Consider the following 20,184-nt stretch of genomic DNA (forward strand, 5'->3'; position numbering starts at 1 on the left):
TATTATTCGCATTCAGCATTGTTTTGTTCCCAGCTGTTTGACTTTATCAGAACAGACCAGCAAAACATTTTCAGGTCACGACCCATGACCTGTGATAGAGTGAACTGGATAAGATATTGAGTTCATAGGGGTGAAAACAGGATGATGACTTTATATGTAAGTAAATACACTATTTACAGTTGTTTATTTGTTCATTCACAGCAGTGGATTACCAGGAGAGAGAGATAAAAGGGGCGCTGGTGAAACATACGAGTTAAGTGTGGAGAGACGATGGAAAACAAGATATATCCTGCGAGTCATAAAAGAGGAAAACCTGTCTTCCTGTCCTTGGAGCCAGGATTTCCGCAGTAAAGTCCGCAGAGAGCGCTGAGGTGTCGCAGAAACATTACTCCTGTCCCATGACCTCTGCAGGCCTCCACTTCCACTCCGCAGACAGACAGGAGACTGTGAATCTGTAACCTTCCTCTAATACACTTCCACACACAATCCAGAAATAACGACACATAAACAGATGGGAATTTATCAGAATGTTTATTTTTTTTTATAGTTATCATTATATCAGGTATAACACACAAAAATCACAATATGTTTTAGACAAGTTTGGCTCAGATCCTTAATGTTTTTTATTTTTATACAGTAAAACAAACAAAAATGTCAATGAACCTGAAAACAAACTCTGAGAGGTATCGATGGAACACAAATCTGAAAACTCTCAACAATCTGAAATTCATCAATAATGATACGAATCAAAGCTCATTATAATCATATAACAGCTAGGATGACTGGAATCATACACGTGTCACAATATCCTGTACCTCATGTAAAGCAAACATATTTAATGTGTTAAATATACAGTACAAAGACATTCAGTTCATAAAAGTGTACTGACTCTGTTCTAAGCACCAACTTGTGAGATTAAATTCATGTTTTCAAACCTACAGATCATTTATACAGACAGAGAGACCCGGGAGGGAGAGGGGGATCAGCACCATTTTGAATCAGACGTTCCCCCGTAAGCCTCACCACATCAGCACAACAGAAAGAATTACAAAATACGCATGAAGCATCACAAACAATCAATAAATACAAAAGGAAAAGTCAAGTAAATAAATAAAAAAACGGAATAATTCAATTATGATTCAAAAAGTCTAATTCAGAAAATCAAATAAAAGGATAAAATCAGTCGGATTGAGAAATGCATCAAAAGCCACAAGTTTGCAGGAATGAATTTTTTTTTTTTTTTTTTTTTTTTTTTTTCTCGAGTTGTACAAGAAAAGATTCACTTAACACACATAAGGTTTTCCAGACAAATGCAATCAAATACGTTTTAGATTAAACCCGTATTTCTTTTTGGAAAAACTGTTATTTTAATGCTTTAAGAAAATGTCATTATTTACTTAATCAAATACCATGAAATCACCTTTTGTCTAAATGCATATCACAAGGCCCAAATGGTGTTAATCTAGACTGTTAAAAAAGTTGTTTTTTTTCTTTCTGAAAACCTTTGACAACTTAAACAAAAAATAGCACCCAGTAAAATATGCAAATACCATTTACAAAGGTCAGACTTGTAGTAAATATGACACGACCGAAACAACAGAAAAACAAAAGAAAAACAAAATGTAATGCCACTGCAATGGTCATCAGCTCCAAAAGAAATGAATCCCATGTTGTTATATACGATGTATCAAAGCACCACTCAGATAAACCAGACATAAGAATAACTGGACTAGTGAAATCGTCTTCCATTTGCATAAAAAAATTAAACTACATCAGTACCTGAATTAATGCACATGTTCGGCAAGTTGACTTTTTTTTATTTTTTTATAAAAGGAATCACAGCAGTTATCCATTTTGGATGGGTGACCTGATAGCCAAGTTACACGTTATTGTTTAAGTCCAATGATGTAGCACCACTCTGGTCATTCTATAATCAGGAACATGAGAACTATCAGATGTCCCGTCAGTAGCTGGCTGAGGGGAAGACGACTGAGCTGGAGAGACATCTGATGATAGTATTGTAAACAATGTGAAGTAAACAGCGATTTGATTGGCTGCTCTGTAAGTCTGCAGTAGTGGTTTTGGTGAAAACAAAAGAAAGAAAGGTTTGTGCCGCTGATTTGGGGCAGGAAGGTGGGAGATTTGGTTATGGCTGTGTAGTTTCAGACATCAAGTTCACCTACAGCACGGAACTGGAGCCTGGGAAGAGAGTAACCGTGCGTTAGAAATGTTTGTGAAATTAATTTTAATTTACAGGTGTAAAATGTACATGGTATTATAGTGGTCAGTGACAATGCTGATATCTAGAGAGCAGTCGTTGATAGATTATTTTATTTTAAACATGTCAGGTTCACATTTCACAAACATTATACATTTTATTTTGCATAATGAAAATAAAGACTTTGAAAAACACTTTTTAAAAAAAAATTATTATAATTTTTTATTTAAGCATGTCCAGGTCACATTTGGACCAGGTCATACCCAAAAATTATAAATTATATTTTTCATTATGAAAATGATGCCTATTTTTAAATAAAATAATATATAATGTATTTTTATTTGATTATTAACATGTCTATGAGCATTTAAAAAAAAAAAAAAAACACACATTGTAAATATCAAATTATTTAAATTTGAAAATAAATCATTGTAATTTTTTTTATCATTATATACTTTATTTTAAAGTGCCCCTATTATGCTATTTTAAAGTTTCCTAATGTTGTTTTGGAGTCTCCTACAACAGGTTTACATGCTTCAAAGGTCAAAAAACTGTTTCATTTTCTCATAATATACATTTGCACATCACCACATTTTCAATGATTCTCAAACGACTCGTCAGATGAATCAGTCTCTCTAAATCCCTCCTTTCTGCGAGCTACTCTGCTCTGATTGGCCAGACAACTCAGTCTGTTGTGATTGGTCTACATGCCCATTGGCTCTGCTTGTCCTGAGGCTTCCTACACCGTAAACTAAACACAGTAACGAACAATGGCGTCGATTTTACCATATCAATGCGAGCACGAGTCCGATGATGAAACATTGGAAAAACTAGTCATTCAACCCGAACCTCCATCGCAAGGACAACTCTAGCAGGACGTTTCAGTGATGCACTACTCAGTTTGAGGTACATTATGAGATGTTGCAACTGTAATTCCTCACCATCAGCATTAACAAGTGTATGTCCATCAACAAACCGTGTATTTTTCTAATTTATTGTGGTGGAGACTGCATCAGTCACAGTGTATACATTAGCCGAGTTCTAGCGTCAATGACTGTAACAAAGGTTGGTAAAACAAATCTTGCTCCATCCTTTATCTTTACTCAAAGTAGTGAGAACGACAGACAATCTGTATTAATAGACAGTTTTAGGTAATAGTGGCCCACGACTGATCAGCAGAAGTATTTCAGTAAGATAAGTAATTATGTGAGTTAACCAGTTAGCAGGAGACCTACACAATATAAAACTCAAAACGAAGTATTTTGAATACCATCTTTCAAGAGTAAGTGTTTTGCGAATCCTGCATTGAACTCCGAGATTTGAGAAGCAGTCGTCAGTAAAATAAAGGGAACACAGCAAAAGTTTAGGATTATATTGCTGTGGTATCATGGTGAAGATTAATTTTAACCACTGATTCTTCACATGCTCGTCCTTGGGTAGTGAAAAAAAAACTGGCTTTACTTTCACATTGTAGAGCACAGCGTCTTCTGGACATTATGCTATCCAGTATCCACAGGAATCAGCTGCAGTGTTAGAGGTTCAAGTTTTCCTGAAAGTTTCGTCTGCGTGCGCAATACGCTAATGTTTCATCTCTTATTCTTCGTCTCTATTATGACTCGTTTGAAAGACGATTAATTTCATTGACTTTTGAAAGACAATAACTTTATATACGGTGAACTTTCAGATTTAAAACTTTGCAGGATGTTTTCATTCACTTAGAGCTATGTTACACACTACATGAAAGGTCATTTTCAAAAATCCATAATAGGGGCACTTTAAACAAGTCCAAGTCACATTTTAGATTTTTTTATAAATGAATATACACTCACCTAAAGGATTATTAGGAACACCATACTAATACTGTGTTTGACCCCCTTTCGCCTTCAGAACTGCCTTAATTCTACGTGGCATTGATTCAACAAGGTGCTGAAAGCATTCTTTAGAAATGTTGGCCCATATTGATAGGATAGCATCTTGCAGTTGATGGAGATTTGTGGGATGCACATCCAGGGCACAAAGCTCCCATTCCACCACATCCCAAAGATGCTCGAGTCTATTGGGTTGAGATCTGGTGACTATGGGGGCCATTTTAGTACAGTGAACTCATTGTCATGTTCAAGAAACCAATTTGAAATGATTCGAGCTTTGTGACATGGTGCATTATCCTGCTGGAAGTAGCCATCAGAGGATGGGTACATGGTGGTCATAAAGGGATGGACATGGTCAGAAACAATGCTCAGGTAGGCCGTGGCATTTAAACGATGCCCAATTGGCACTAAGGGGCCTAAAGTGTGCCAAGAAAACATCCACCACACCATTACACCACCACCACCAGCCTGCACAGTGGTAACAAGGCATGATGGATCCATGTTCTCATTCTGTTTACACCAAATTCTGACTCTACCATCTGAATGTCTCAACAGAAATCGAGACTCATCAGACCAGGCAACATTTTTCCAGTCTTCAACTGTCCAATTTTGTGTTCAACTGTCCAACAAGGTTGTGTGTGTTGTGGCTTCACAAATGCTTTGCTGCATACCTCGGTTGTAACGAGTGGTTATTTCAGTCAAAGTTGCTCTTCTATCAGCTTGAATCAGTCGGCCCATTCTCCTCTGACCTCTAGCATCAACAAGGCATTTTCGCCCACAGGACTGCCGCATACTGGATGTTTTTCCCTTTTCACACCATTCTTTGTAAACCCTAGAAATGGTTGTGCGTGAAAATCCCAGTAACTGAGCAGATTGTGAAATACTCAGACCGGCCCGTCTGGCACCAACAACCATGCCACGCTCAAAATTGCTCAGGAGTTCAGGAGATTGTCTTGACCAGGACCACACCCCTAAATGCATTGAAGCAACTGCCATGTGATTGGTTGATTAGATAATTGCATTAATGAGAAATTGAACAGGTGTTCCTAATAATCCTTTAGGTGAGTGTATGTGTACATATTTTTGGTTGTTTTATTATTTCACAAAGTTGTTTGGTTGTGGTTTGGTTGTTTTATTATTTCATTATTTCATCAGCTCATGGACGCCGTACTGCTCCAGCACCACCACCCCGGTCAGACTGGGGTATTATTGTGTCTGAAAGTGTTTGTCTTACCAGGGTAAAGTTATCATATGTGTTCATCAGCTCATCGACGCGATACTGCTCCAGCACCACCACCCCAGTCAGACTGTGGTTCCTCTCCCGGGCGCAGTCCTCACAGTGAACCACATACGTCTTCCTACTGCTGTTCTCACTGGTCACAAACAGCAGGTTAAACACCTCCACCTGTGTACACATGCGTACAGACACATTAAGAAAATGCAATGTGTCATGACAGGATATTATTTGCCGTCATTGTGTCTTGTGGTCCTCACGTCACACTCGTTGCAGTAATACGCTGGCTCATCCTTCACTCTGCTCTGATAGGAGATCTTCTTCCCTGCAGACACCAGCTGGTCCCTCAAAATCTGAATGTTTTTGATGGACTGGAGGAGACAATGTCTAAAAGAGAAGACAAGAAGGAGGTGGAACTATAAAATCATTTAAAGTAGGTCTACCTGATATAACAATTTCAACACCGCACTCACTTGATCATCTTGAATGTGTTTGGGTCTGTGACCTTGATTGTGCGGGCAACGTTCCAGGACACGTGAATCATAGGGACGATCGATTTGACTTTCTTGATCTCGTTCCACTCAAAGCGCTCAAGAGCCAGCTGGTATTGATAGGCTGGGAAGACAAAGGGCATATAATGAAGTCCTGATATGAAGTATGTGTCAAATATATTTAAAGTAAATGTTTAACATATGTCTTTGGCGCCTCCTACTGACTCACCGTTTAAAGGGCCCACGTTCCAGGCGATGTTGTTGCACCACCCCACGGCCTGGACCCAATGCACAGTGCCAGCGTTGATCCACACAAGGTCACCTGGTCTCTGAATGAAGCGGTACACTGGGATGTTTGAACGGTACAGGTCCTCCAGAACCGGCCACCATGAGCCTGTCAGATAGTCCACGCCATGCCTAACACACAGAAGAGACACATAGCTTTATATTTCAATATATTTGTCATCTAAAATGTCATACTAAGCCTAAGCCATAAAATATCTGAATTAATGTGTGGGATCCAAAACTTACTTTTCACAGAAGTCACTGATGGCTTTCCAGTAGTGCTCATGAACAGCAAACCACTCACAGTCTCCAGGGCCAATATTGATGTTCACAGAAGAGAAGTTATTATTTTCCTGATGTCCTATAGAGAGAAATCAGAATTTAATTTAGTAAAAAGGGTTGTGCTGTTTTGTTTTATACTATACTATACGATACGATACTAAACTAGTCCAGGTCACAAAATATTGCAAGTCATATTTTACATAATAATGAAAAATCACTGCACTCTACTGATAATGAACATGAAGTCTATTTTTTTTTTTTTTTTTAATATTTATCTATGATACTATTGTGTGTGTTTGGGAGAGTGTGAGAAGTTTTTTTTTAATTCTCAACGAGACCAAACTTCTGAAAAACAGTAAAACTTCACAAGGAAACCAACCTGATAAATACATTTTGAAGGGATAGGTCACTCAAAAATTCTGTCATCATTTATCCACCAAGTTTTTCCAAACCTGTATGAATTTCTTTCTTCGGCTGAACACAAAAGTAGACCTTTTGAAGAATATGGGTAGCCAAACAGTTGATGGTCCCCATTGACTTCCACTGTATTTTTTCCCCCATACTATGCAAGTCAATGGGGACCATCAACTGTTTGGTTCTTTTTGGGTGAACTATCCCTTTAATAATGTCCTATTTCTAAACAAGTTAGGGAGGATTAGAGGAGTCTCATGAACACATCATGTGTGCGTACACTGACCTGGTGTGCGGCTGCCAGGGACCTTCATGTAAAGCTGGACTGTGTTCATACCCAGTATAGTGTGGCCAACATGACTCAGCATGTTGGTGCTGGACGACACTCGCATGAACGCAGGCAACTTCAACAGCTCCTGCAGCTGCGGCTTCCATCTGAAGACAAGTACCCACAATCCTTTACTCACACCAGTGCAAGTCATAATGGCACTCATAAAAAGAAAAATACTGAATCTGTCCAACATTATTTAATGGACGATTGTCAACTAATGTACCAGTGATATCAAAGTGAACTTCTCTCACCGTTTCGGGTCAGATAAGTCAATGTTGGTCCCAAATTTGATGATTTTTCCGACGGCCTTCTGCTCTGAGCTATTAAAAAAAGAACATTTTAAGAGACAGTGGATCATAAAAATAAATAAATACAATTCCATCTGGGCCTGGTAATAGCAATCTATGCATTGCTGAGTGATAACCATAGTTTAACCTTTTACCTGGCTGTGGCGATAGAAGACCCAATGTTGACTTGTAAGTTGGATTTTGTCACATTTTTGTTCTCCGATTTGTCTTCCTCATCCTCATCTTCACTGTCTTTCTCTTCCTAAAAAAGAAAAAAGAATGTTACTTTCATCTTAAATTTGTTTGTTTTGAGTGGGGGGTGTGTGCCTGTGTCATTATAGCGACTGTGGCTGTGGGTACCTATCACCTCCAGGCGATTGCCTGGACATTCAGCACCATCAAACTGCAATACCCTTCCTCTAGGGGAGGAGAAGGGACACTACACGTAATCATTAGTCATTTCATAGAATATGACTTTTCGGGGTGCGGCACACCGTTTTGCCATCATCACGGTGTTTTCCCGTCTAGACTTTCGCACACTTAGGAGATGTGACTCCAGTTAAGTGTGAGATAGCGATGTTTTCTGATATCGCTGAAGTGGTCTTGGTAACCATGCCTACCTGTAAGCTCTCCTGGAAACTGGATGCTTGGTACTGTGCATATTTAGCAATGGTTGTGTGAGATCTGCTACTTTCGCAGGGCCAGGTCTGAGCGGATCCTGAATGGTTCCAGTTCTCGTCCGCCGGCTGCTGCACTTGAGTCCTCACCTCCACTGCATGCTCGGAGTTGGCCTCCACCAGGGATTTAGTGGAGAACAGACCCAGGTCTACCAGAAAGAAAAGAAAGTCATGGTCAGAAAAATTCTAAAAAGATTCCTATTAGAATTTTATCATGAATTGGATGTGCATTTTTGTTATGACATGCTAACAATAAACAAAAACTGGACCTTTCATATTCTAAATAATATTATGATTTCCAATATGATAAAATATCTCTAGATTATTCCAATACAACAATTAGGTCCTGATAAAAATTACACAATATCCATGATTGATGAGTGTAAATCCACCACTGTTTCAAAGTTTGGGGTCAATAAGATTTTTTTATTATTTTTTAAAGAAATTAATGTAGTTTTTTGATCAGTTTAATGCGTTCTTGCTGAATGAAAATATTAAAGGCGCGGTATGTAAGTTTGGCCACTAGAGGTTGCTTATTCAAAACAAAGAAATAGCTTGATGCTTGATATAACAATGATTAGTTTTCTGTCGATAAATGTATCCAAACAGTTGCTCACTTGTCTAATAAAACATGATATATTATAGCGTCTTTGGTGTTTCCATAGTTTCTACGCAAGTAAAACTGAAAATTGTTATGCAGGTATGACGCAGGCACACCTATAATGCAGGTATGACGTCATTGACAGGCGAAGTAAAGACAAGGGCCGATACACTAGATCAAATTGCTAGTGGTTTTTGAATATTTTAATAAAAAAATCTTACATATTGTGCCTTTAAAGTCAGTTATAATGTTATAAAAGATTTATTTTAAACTTTCTATTCATCAAAGAATCCTGAAAAAAAAATTCATTATGATCCGTTTCAACACTGACAATAAGAAATGTTTCTTAAGCACCAAAAATAAATTCGCTTTGGTGATTATAAAAGCCTTTCAAAAATTGTAATTATTATATAACGAATAAATGTAAAAAAAACTAACTTTTTGTACTTTTGTAATTAATTAGTTTATTAATTAAAGTTTCCAGGACTTTTATTTTGCTGTGACAGTGTCTTTACTGCTAAGTTGCTGTCTCTTAAAGTTCTTCCTGTTTTCTTCTGTCTTTGGTCTGTAAACGAGTGTGTGTGTTTGAGAGATTGTGTTTTCTCACTGAGACGGAGGGATCCAGCCAGTCCTCTGATGACAGTGACAGCATTTTTAGGGTCTGTGCAGAACTGCAGCAGCACGGGAGAGAAAGCGTCCCTTTTACTCTCCAGCTAAAAATACAAAAACATACACACAAAGTAAGAATAGCACACTGTGACACACTCAAACAGACAGCTTAAATAGTTATTGTCGTTTTTTGTTACAACAATCTTGCCTTTTTTCCTCATATAGAGCTCTAACATATCCATATAAACTAATGTCTGACAGGGCATATTATCGACAAATTACATCAATAAAACTGATTGGCCTGAACTCACATAAATGCTTGGCGTTGGAGGATTCAGTTTCGCTCTGGGAATAGGAGTCTCGCTGGACAGGACAGGCTTCACTGAAAACGCTGGGAGCAGGTACGACTCCCGAAACTTATTGTTGATATTTGCCCCTCTGTCACAGAAATAGAGAGAGTAGGTGTATGTGTAAATTCAGGAAGTAGTAAGAAAGAACAGAGAAAGACTAAAGTAAGAGACACGATTCATATTCCCCATCAAAGTCATAATAATAATAATAATAATTAGATTAGTTTGGTAAATATGCTGTTATGATGGTAGTATGTTGTGAATGTTGCTAGGGTAGCGATGCGTGGCTGCTAAGGTGTTCTGAGTGGCTTTTAGCACATTGGTATGCTTTGCTAAAGTATTTTGAGTTTTTGCTAGGTGGTTGATTACTGGCCCAAATCAAAACAGCCGATTATGTTCTGGTTCTTAGACATGGCTAAGGTCCCTTCAATCAGTCAGTTCAAGGCATTCAGACTTTTAGCCTTATAGCCATTTAGCCTTAGCAAGCACCACTAATAATATTAAGTCAATCAGAATCATTTGTGGTCTACAGGTTAAACATGAACTCACTTGCAGGCTCGAATGACCTCAGCTGCGTTATTACTGATGTTGATGGCATTGAGTGGCATGCTCTTCTGCTCGATCTCCGAGGCGATAAAAGTCTGCCGACTTCCGCTCTCAACCTTGACCAAACGGATCGTCAGTTCTTTCAAGGGAATTTTAGACAACTCCTGCAGATTTAGGAGATTGACCCGGTCTAGAATTGGAGGTCTGTCGGAGAGATTCACAGTAACAGAGGTTTGTGTGCTGGCTCTGGCAGATGTAGATGATGCTGTGGAGGATGTATCAACCTTTACTGTGTCTTTTTTCATAGTCCCTTTTTTAACATCTGTCTCTTTTTCTCTCTTGACTTTGAGTTCTGATTCTCCATCTTTCATGTCAATTTGTTGGTTTTCTGGGACAACCTGTTTGGTCCTGATTTCCATTAGTTGCTCATATGAACCTTTAGAGGAGGAATCCTTTATCTCTATCCCTTTCTTCACCGTTTCCTTTTTAGTTTCTCCTCCCTCACTCTTTTCACGATTTTCTCTTTTCATGCTCTTAACAAGTTTTCTTTGAGACCGCACTTGATTTTTCTGTCTGACCCTGTCTCGTTCATTTTCTCTCTCAGTAGAAATGTGGCCGCTGTCTTTCATGGCCTTTGAAACGGGCCTTGAGTTCTGAGTGAGTAGTAGCTCACAGCTGTGAACTAGTTTTGCCTGCAGGGTGGCATGAGACATCACAGGTTCCTTCTCCTCCAGGGATGTGCAGGTTGGGTCTTTATCTGATTCAGCTACTTTGGTCTCTGTTTGTTCATACATCTTCTGCACCTTAGTTTCCTCTTTTTCTCCTGCAATTTCTTCCTCTTTTGCTTCATTTTCCACTCTCTCTTCCTCTGTTTGACTCTCTTTATTCTTCTCTGTGGACTGGATCTGTGGTGGTATGACCTGATCTGGGATATCTGTTGTTGGAGATGTGGCAGGTGGACTATGCTGGTCTGGAGGGTGGATCTCGGGACCCAAGGACAGAGATGATGAGTATTTCACCCCAACTAAAGAACCTGGGGGAGGCCGACCAAATGGTCCACCCCTGTAAGTGTATCTATGGCTGCCCATTGCTGAGGTTGTTGATTTGAACGTGTCCATTTGGTGCAAGTGCGGTTTGTTGGGCTCTGAGCTGCTTGATGCATTAGGACTACTATCTTTCTGCTCTCCTTCTCTCTTTTCTTCATCCTCTTCCTCAGTGTCCATGGATTTAGAGGACTCAGAAATGCCATACAACTTGGCCAAATCGCTGTGGCAATAGTCAACTCCAGTGCTGATCTCCACTGAGTCTCTAAGTGGAGATGAGTGTGTTGGACTAGGTTGTAGCACTGGCCTTCTCAGAACTCCAATCATATCTTCCTCTTTCCCTTCATCATCATCACTTAAGTCCGACACTGGAGAGCCCTGCCAGCTCAGAACAGGTGGGCTTGTTGGTGGGTCCAGCCTAAGGAGCTCCTCGCTATAGGTGCAGTGCGCCGGGAGAAGGTCTGGGGCACTATGCAACCCTGGGACACCCTCCTTGTTTCTAATGGGTTCTTCTTTGCAAACCTTCTGCTTATCAGGAAGAGTAGGTTTGGACCCACCAACATCTTGGGTCTCTATACCGTCATCATCGGTAGTGTCTACATGGTTAGGCTCAGAAGAGTCTGATTGGTTGTCAACCTCTAAGGCTTTAGTATTGGCTTTGTGGGTTGACTGGCATGGAGAACAATGGTTATTATTGACATGAGATTTATAGGGTGGGATAAATCCTGAGGAATGTTGAGAGAACTCTTTCTCTCTGTGACTGAGATGAAGTGGCTCAGACAGTAGGTCATCCAGGAGAGGTCCAGAATCAATGGGGTACAATGTTCCTAAATTGGGAGATGCTGATTTCGAAGTGGGCATCTCACTTTTCCTGTCTTTATGCATTCCTTGTTTTCTCTCCTCTTTTGCTCTTCTTTTCATCTGTCCCAACTTCCTCCCATTTTGATGTATGTTTTTCTTATCATGCCCTTTTCTTCCTTCCCTCATCTTTTTCTTTTTCCTGTCCTCCAGTTTTTTCTCTATCTTTTCTTTTGTGTCTAACAGCTCTCCTTCTTCCTTTCTTTCCTTCCTCTTTAAACGCTCCTTGTGCCTCCTCTTGGCCTGAATGTGTTTCAAGAGTTCAGTGTCCAGCTTGCTGAGGGAGCTCTTGTGGGTGGATTTGAATTCAGTCTGGTGTTTAGAGTGTCTGCTCTTCTTCATTTCTGACCTCTGTGCCCTCAGACCTCTGTCTGAGGTTTGAGTGGTGGGCTCAGAAGGAGAATCTGAGTCTCTCTGATCATGTTTCCTTAACCCAGTCTCTGGGTTCCTCCATTCTGTGCAATCTCTGACTCTACCCTCAGCACTGCAGTACGGCTGAATAGGACTCCGTTGGCGGCTTATGTGTTTGGATGCACTTGGACGTTTTCTGTCCCCACCCTCAGACTTTTGGGATTCCAGGCTAGAGGTGGTACGACCCATCTCCTGTAGAGAAATAAATGCCCATTCATGTCACAAGTCTAAACTTATATGAAAGAGCACCTTAATACACATGATTTGCTTTTTGAAATGTTATCTTCTCTGCTTTTACTGTTAATTTATATGGACTTGGTTGACTCACACTGCTAGACTTTTGACTATTGATAGAATATCTTTCAGGCCAAGAACGCCCACTTAGACAGTCTGTGGGTGTGTTGTCTGAGGCTAGTTCTTTGTAAACGGGCCATAACATTGAAACATTGAACATTGAACATTGAATAAAAATTCTTCCTTTGTTTACTCACGCTGTTGCCGTGTTTTCCCGAGCGGCTCTGTGTTTTCCAGCCAGGCTGTGCTGTGTTGAATCTGGGCTGAGGTACTGAGGTGACTGGGCTGCTGGAGGGGCCAGTGTGCCTCTGTGGTGGGGGGAGCTGGTGCTGCTGATAGTAAGGCACACTGGTGAGGTTTGCTGGTGATGGGCAATCCCAGCCCCCTTTGGCCCCACGGGGATGGGGGCCTGGATGATCTTGGACCGGATGATGGGGTGGCCCCTGTTTGGTGGGTTTCTTGCTGTGGGTCCCCTGGCTTAGGGCAATGTTGGGTGGTGATGGAAGGGAATATGGTCTGTAGATGTGATCTCTCATGACTGAATGACTGGACTCCTTTCAAATAAAAGAAAGAAGGGCGATCATGAGCAGAAAAAAGTATATAATTGTTAATTATATATTTAAAGTAATGAGTCTGTGATTAGGGCTGTTAATGAGTTAAACTGACAGTCTTAATTCACATGTGTGTGTATAGTGTTATAAACCTTCCAAAAACAGCTGCTGTCTTCCAGGTATATAGAGGAAATCAACTACACAAAAAACACAGCTGAGACCACTGGTCTACCTGAAAGCGAGAGGGGGAAGACCTCTTCTCAGACAGGCTCCAGGGCATTGAGCTTTTGTATGCTGGGCTCCAGGGCCGAGGTGGATGTGATGGAGGTGGGCGGTTGATGAAATATTTATCTCTCGGGTGGAAATTCTGCAGAATTTATCAGGAATGAAGCATTACATCTTAAGGATGTTCTCATTCCGACTAGCAGATGATGCTTAAAGACTACTGCCCCACTACTAAGTTTTTTCTATAGGTCTATAACCAAAAACTAACATTAGTTAAGAAATTCAAAATTTTAAATGTAAAAAATAGTTGTCTATGAACATTAAAAAGAACATGACTGACCTGGTACGAGCTAATGCTTCTACTCCTCTTGCTGGGACAGTCCTCTCGTGAAGGAGATGGGTCACGGAGGGTTGGTGAGATATTGTGAGGAGGTGCTGGACGTTTGAGAGAGGGCCCATGGACGGTCCTGGACTGAGTTGACTGTGTCCACTTCTCTCCCTGGGTCTGTGGGGGGCGCCCAGTGGAACGCTGCTGCTGGTGCGGACCCCCATACTAAGACAGGAAATATCATCAAGTTCTTTTGTGTTTTGCTCATCTCTAACAGCACTGAAACTTTATATATTTAAATGAAAGTCCCTCACCCTGTGTGGCTGGCTGCCGTGATTGTTGCTGCTAGAAAGGTGTCCTCCACACCCTGAGTTGTAATTTAGGGTGGAACGTTCTGTGTTGTGGTACTGGTTCTGTGTTGGTCCACAGCCCCTCGGGACCCTCTGCTCCTTTCCGATGCCTCTGTCTCTGGGTCTGTCCCTGCTAAAACCTGGAGGTCTGTCCATGAATGAAGAGGACTATGAACCATGAATGTCACAAAGCAGTGTTCAAATAGAACATTTGCATATTATCTGTACTATTTAGAATATAAGATTAGTGTGTCAAATCACGGTATTTTGAAAATCCAAAATATTTCTATTACAAATATTAAATTAAAACTATGAAATAATAGTTTTATTATTATTTTATTATAAAATATAACATAAAATGATATATAATTCCCTTATTATTCCCTTATTTAATATATATATATATATATATATATATATATATATATATATATATATATATATAATACATGAATTCATCAGACTATGTGTGTGCAAAAATACATCAAACAAGTGTACAAGTGGTGCAGTTTCAGAAGAGCATTGACCATGTTGACTATTATCAGTGCTAAACATACGTACTATGCAAATTGGGATTCAGCTTACAAGTCAGTATTATTATAGCAGAAAAAAAGGATTGACCTGTTGTTATAAGGTTTGTTTGGGTAGTTTCTTCCTGCTGTGTAGTTTTGGGATGGGGATTGATAGTTCCCTCCACTGCACCTGAAAATAGAAGAACTGAGGATTTAAAAAATGTAATACTCAATAAGTAAAAAAGAAAATGTAAGATATACATAGTAAAACAGTGCTCAGTTAACAGATGTTATGCTTTTAAATGTATGTGGAGGATAGAAGACCTGGATGGAGGAGCCCAGTGCCGATTGCTGCCTGGGGCCCATGGTGCTCGATTCGGCCCAGAAGAGGGGAAGGAGTCCCACGAGTTACGTCCAGAATACTGGTCTGCTATGTGATACATTCAGCCTGAGGCAAGACAAACACACACACATACAAAAGCAATTACTGTAGTTCACTTGTGCTGTACCTTGTTGCGGAGAGAAGAAAGCGTCCTGTGAATACTCACCACACTGATGAGTCTGAGAAAGCATCCACTGCAGATCTCAACAGAGATCACTACACTTTCCCTCGCTTTCAATTCAAGCTTTTCTGTATGAAAAAGAGAATAAAATAACAAGGATGAATAAAACTGAAAGCATCCTTTCATAATTTGACATGATAAGCGTAATGCCTTGTTTTTTGTAATCTTCTCCATTTTTTTTAGGAAAATTAGTGGTCATGTTCCATGCAAAACTCGCCACCATAGAGTCATGCTATGCAGTTGCTAGGGCATTCATAGGGCTTCATGGTCGCTAGATGGATGCTCTCTGGTCAAAAGAGCCTTCAAGTCACCTTCAAGTCTCTGTAGATATTATCATCCATGACTCGCATCGTCATTTAATGTAAATCTATTTGATTTTTCGCCTGTTTTATTGTCCAACAGGTATTGCTCTCGTCTAGTCACTTTATTTATACAGCGCTTTCAAAACAGTTTAACAGTAATAAATAACAGAATCAATGATGCAACCTTCATTAAATATGAGTCGGGTTCCATGCAGATTTAAATAAGTTCAATGACAGTGTCAACGTAGCAGAATTGATCAATTCTGAAACAAATTCGACTCAGCTATAAAGAAGAAGCTCTACAGAAGACAACAGTGTAATTATTCAGCTCAATTAAGTTCTCAGTTTTGTTCACATCCGTTGGTGTCAGTACAGTCAAATGATCGAACATAATAGTAAATATATCAAGTGTCTTTTAACCCCAACTCAGCAAGCCAAAGGCGACAGTGGCAAGGAACCCAAACTCCATCAGGTTACAAATGGAGAAAAAAAGAAGAAAAGAGAAACCAGGCTCAGTTGGAGGGGGAGCAAGTTCTTCTCTGGCCTAAATGAAAGAACAACTTGTAGCACAAACAATGCGGGACAAGTTACTGGTTTAATTATAACGATTAGGGTTTAGGGATATGAACAGACCCTTAGTGTGAGAAATAGTAATAGTAATGCTTGCCTTAGTACAGTATACAGGAAGCTAGAAACATAAAGACAGACGGAAAGCAAGTGAGGGAGGGGAGAGTAGAAAGGAAATCTTCAGGATGTGCTCTTGTAAATGATGGTCAATATCAGTTTCCTGAGAGAAAAGACAACATGGCTCTCTGGTAGCCACAAGCATGCTAACTCAATAGCATGCTAGTGGCTACCATGCATAATGTGCTGCATGCATAACTCAACACAACACAATGTCCATCCTTAACTGTCAAAAAAAAAAAAAAAAAAAATCTAATTCTGATCTTCACAACACCCACACGCACCTAACATAGGCCTATCTCTGAAGATTGTTTAGCACCTGACTAACGCTTCCTCTACATTTGACCAAGGCAACAGATCAAACATGCAACGCTGGAACAAGTTCAACCTCAAGCATCTGCAGCAATCCACAGGCTCGTTTTTGTTTTATCTCTGCTCCCCACGTTCCACTCCACCCACACCAACTGTCCTTTATCATAGGAAAGAACATAACAAGAGGTTAAAGAAGGACATTTGTGTTCTTTCTGGTATGTGAATAGCTCAACTCTCGTAGTGCATTCTGGTTCAGATCAGAACAGAGCAACTGCGGGCTATTTGTGTTGGCTAAAGGATGTTGCACCTCTTATTTGCAGCTCATAATTTAACACACCTAATTAAAACACACACTTGAACTTTGACACATTTGCTTGATGTATAATGCATCATAAACATTTGCATGCTTCTTTCACACACATACACAACATTGCAGTAGCACATAAAAACACAAACAACATCTTTTATATTGAGAGCTCGTTTCCCATAATCAGCAAACCGATTAAATGGAGAACACATGGAGACATTTTGCCTAGAAATGTCGAATGTGTCTCCTCTGAAATTTCAGAAGAGATCTAAACAATAGGCATTTCAATCCACATAATTTTATGTGAATTCTGCAATATTGCATAAAAAAATACCAGGTTGTGAAAATTATTTCCAAATCGTGCATAAAAACACGCTCAATTAAGGTAAGAAAATATGCGCATAAACTACGATGGAAACACGGTTACCGAATCAATTCTTAGATGTGCATCATAAGTCATGTGACTGCATCAATGTCACATGACAAATGCTTTATTCACAAATTGTGAATAGATTTTTTGCTTAAAGACAGCATGACATAAAAATGTACCCTATATTTATTTTTTAAATGCATAATATTAATCTTGTGAATGATTCATCCATGCATAGGTTTAATTGTTTAAATAACTCAAAATTCCAGTGAAACGACAGACAATTGACATTGCATTCAGATTTGGCTCTGTACAATCAGTAACAATGCTAAGATGAAACCTGCAACGCTGGAACAAGTACAATCTCGCATCTGCAACAATATGAAATGCTAATGCTAATCTAGGTTGCCATAGAAACCCAGCGAACTGTTCTGATGAATTCAACCAAGTCCCTTACCCTTCATTTTTTTCACTTGGATGCACTTAAATATGGAAGAAAAGATCTGTCGCTACCACCATTTCATTGCGACTTTGAAATGTTGATAATTAAAAATGTTTTAATAGAAACCCAAAAACTTCTCGTCAATCTCCTTGGATCAAATTAACTCAGCTATTCAATCCTCATTCATTTTATAGCTATTATAGACCTTATGCTCCAGAGAAATAAGCGTGCAGCCATCTTTATAAAATTGTCTTTTAACTTCCGGTTTTGTGGTCGCTCTGTATATTTCTATGGCATCGCTGTCCAAGAGTAATTGGCTGTTGAAGTGGATTTACTTATTGTAGAGTTAACAAAAGTTATCACGAGCATCATAATGTTTAAAGCATGTCTTAACAAATGTCAGTAGACCAGGAAGATTTTAAAACGAGAAGTTCGTTCATAAATATACGTAAGATCGCTGTGGAAAATACAAACCGGAAGACAAAAGACAACAAGCGCAGTGCTGAAAAGGGGCGGGGCTACATAAGGTCTATAGCCGACTATGGTCTCATTTGTTTCTATTTTTATTTGTCATAAGGAAATTTAGAAGAAACATCAGCGACAAAGGTGATGCTTCAACGAAGAGCTATGAAAGAGCAATTTCCTTTGTTCTGCCAGCGCTCATGTAAGCGTCCTATTCCATTGTAATCAAATTTCAAAGCAGATCAACAATGCACTGTCAAACAGGTTGAGTTGTATCAGATTACACAAGCCTATCAAGGTATATCACACCTGTTCAGTCCAACTGTCACAGTGTACAGTACCTCCACCAGCGAGGATACAAAACACGATGATGCAAGACTGACGTGCACGAGTGGGTTGTGTATGGCAACGTTTTTATGAAATGCTTAAGTAGGTAGCCATAGAAACCTAGCAAACTGTTCCGTTGGAAAGGAAGTGGTTCTGACTTCCTGTAAAAACGTAACTCTGCTGTGCAGTTGTGGTTGTGACCTCATATACACACTGCTGAAAAATATCTCACTTTTACGAATGAAAATGTTTTTAAGTGGATTGTGATTGTGGCTGTTATCAGGCCTCATTGTATTGCACACATGGATGAGTACAGCTTCTTTGCATTACATTCAAATGAGGGGCGATTCAGGCAGACAGTTGGAGAATCATCAGAAGAGCTTCCCCTCGCGAATCTTCCTCTTACTACAAGCTTGCATGAGCCTCTCCAGCTTCACACACATGCACTTAGATTAAGGAGAGATTACATTAGAAAAATAATGGACCTAAGGCAGCCCAGCACTGTTTCTTTTCCTCCCATATCTTGCTCTCCTTAATTTAATCGTGTCCATATCGGTAGCCACAGTAATTCTGATTTCACATCATAGTTCTACAGGGATCACATGCTATTTTGTCTCTCTGAGGCATACTTGTGATGTTAAATTCTTTGCACAAAAACTCTCATAATTTCAGTTTGTGTATGTTTAGTGAATGGTCTACTCTCTGTCTGAATTAAACAGTCCATTTTTTTTGCTACTGTGCCTTTAAGAATACTATGTAAACTGTCTTTTTGCACATGAAATGAGTAACATCAGGTATATGTTATGATTTCTAATTTAGTTAGCACTTCCTATTTCTTAATAAGAACCTACATTACAATGTGAAATGAACCGAATAAATGAATTAGCGATAAAATCTGAAATGTTTATGGATCTTGTTAAACATAAACTTCTGCCCTTTTTCCTAATGTTGGGAAGGATATGCAGAGCCAGGAAGAACACAAGGTCTGGCAAGGTCAGACTTTCCCACATTTTACTCTTTAACATTTCTTATTCTGTTGTTTCGGAATAATCTTTACTTCCACATTCAATTATTGAATGACATTTGACATCTGAAATTTTATAAGCCATTTTGGATGCCTAATTTTAATGAATGCCCATTTCAGACCTCTTTCTTTTTTAAAGTTCAAGAAAATGTTTATGATATGACCCCTTTAAAAAACCAAAAACAAAGTATGACAGTCTAGAATCCACATTGAAATCTATTATAGCCTCTACACTGACTCAAATTCCTCACAAAACTAAAGCCATGAATCTGGTTGAAAACAAAGAGTCTAAGGCGACTGTCCATCTGAAACAGATATCTCATGACAGCAGAGGGGAACAACAGCAGGAATCAAACAGAGAGGAAGAGTGGGAAGGGAAAAGATGGGGCGCCACTGCTGTCGGGAGCATCGAGATTGTGTTACTGACTGATATATGAGAGAAATTCAGACTCGATATTCAGTGGGGAAAAAACACGCACACTGCAGACGTAAACAAAAGCAGCTAGGCCGATCTATGAGGGGTTTCCTGTTTAAACAATCGAATTAGATACGTCGAGTGTCTCTTTTTTGAAAGCAAAGCGCAGATGGCGTTACAGACAAAAAATAGACAACTGTCTAAAATAGCACAG

General features: G+C 39.5%; 1 protein-coding gene across 12 annotated transcripts in view; it reads right to left on the reverse strand.

The window, feature by feature from the left end:
* Positions 1 to 514: 514 nt before the first annotated feature.
* The window catches only part of kdm6bb (lysine (K)-specific demethylase 6B, b), a 32,225-nt gene continuing 12,555 nt past the window's right edge, over positions 515 to 20,184 (reverse strand). For 6 of the 12 annotated variants that reach the window (XM_084401420.1, XM_084401418.1, XM_084401417.1 and 3 more), the window contains 20 exons: positions 15,311 to 15,393; positions 15,087 to 15,210; positions 14,872 to 14,952; positions 14,215 to 14,398; positions 13,913 to 14,125; positions 13,580 to 13,714; positions 12,994 to 13,350; positions 10,194 to 12,694; positions 9,606 to 9,732; positions 9,293 to 9,398; positions 8,028 to 8,233; positions 7,563 to 7,669; positions 7,372 to 7,440; positions 7,076 to 7,224; positions 6,343 to 6,457; positions 6,041 to 6,228; positions 5,794 to 5,935; positions 5,581 to 5,707; positions 5,321 to 5,491; positions 515 to 2,199 (listed from right to left, as the gene is read on the reverse strand). In XM_084401420.1, the coding sequence (XP_084257546.1) occupies positions 2,176 to 2,199; positions 5,321 to 5,491; positions 5,581 to 5,707; positions 5,794 to 5,935; positions 6,041 to 6,228; positions 6,343 to 6,457; positions 7,076 to 7,224; positions 7,372 to 7,440; positions 7,563 to 7,669; positions 8,028 to 8,233; positions 9,293 to 9,398; positions 9,606 to 9,732; positions 10,194 to 12,694; positions 12,994 to 13,350; positions 13,580 to 13,714; positions 13,913 to 14,125; positions 14,215 to 14,398; positions 14,872 to 14,952; positions 15,087 to 15,205 (5,121 nt within the window). In that variant the 5' untranslated portion in view covers positions 15,206 to 15,210; positions 15,311 to 15,393 and the 3' untranslated portion in view covers positions 515 to 2,175. Of the gene's footprint in view, positions 2,200 to 5,320; positions 5,492 to 5,580; positions 5,708 to 5,793; positions 5,936 to 6,040; positions 6,229 to 6,342; positions 6,458 to 7,075; positions 7,225 to 7,371; positions 7,441 to 7,562; positions 8,234 to 9,292; positions 9,399 to 9,605; positions 9,733 to 10,193; positions 12,695 to 12,993; positions 13,351 to 13,579; positions 13,715 to 13,912; positions 14,126 to 14,214; positions 14,399 to 14,871; positions 14,953 to 15,086; positions 15,211 to 15,310; positions 15,394 to 20,184 lie in introns of those variants that run through there. The other 6 variants (XM_084401424.1, XM_084401423.1, XM_084401422.1 and 3 more) reach the window with 2 other exon arrangements.

This window comes from Rutilus rutilus (genome assembly GCF_951802725.1).
Source record: "Rutilus rutilus genome assembly, chromosome: 25".
NCBI classification, from domain to species: Eukaryota; Metazoa; Chordata; class Actinopteri; order Cypriniformes; family Leuciscidae; genus Rutilus; species Rutilus rutilus.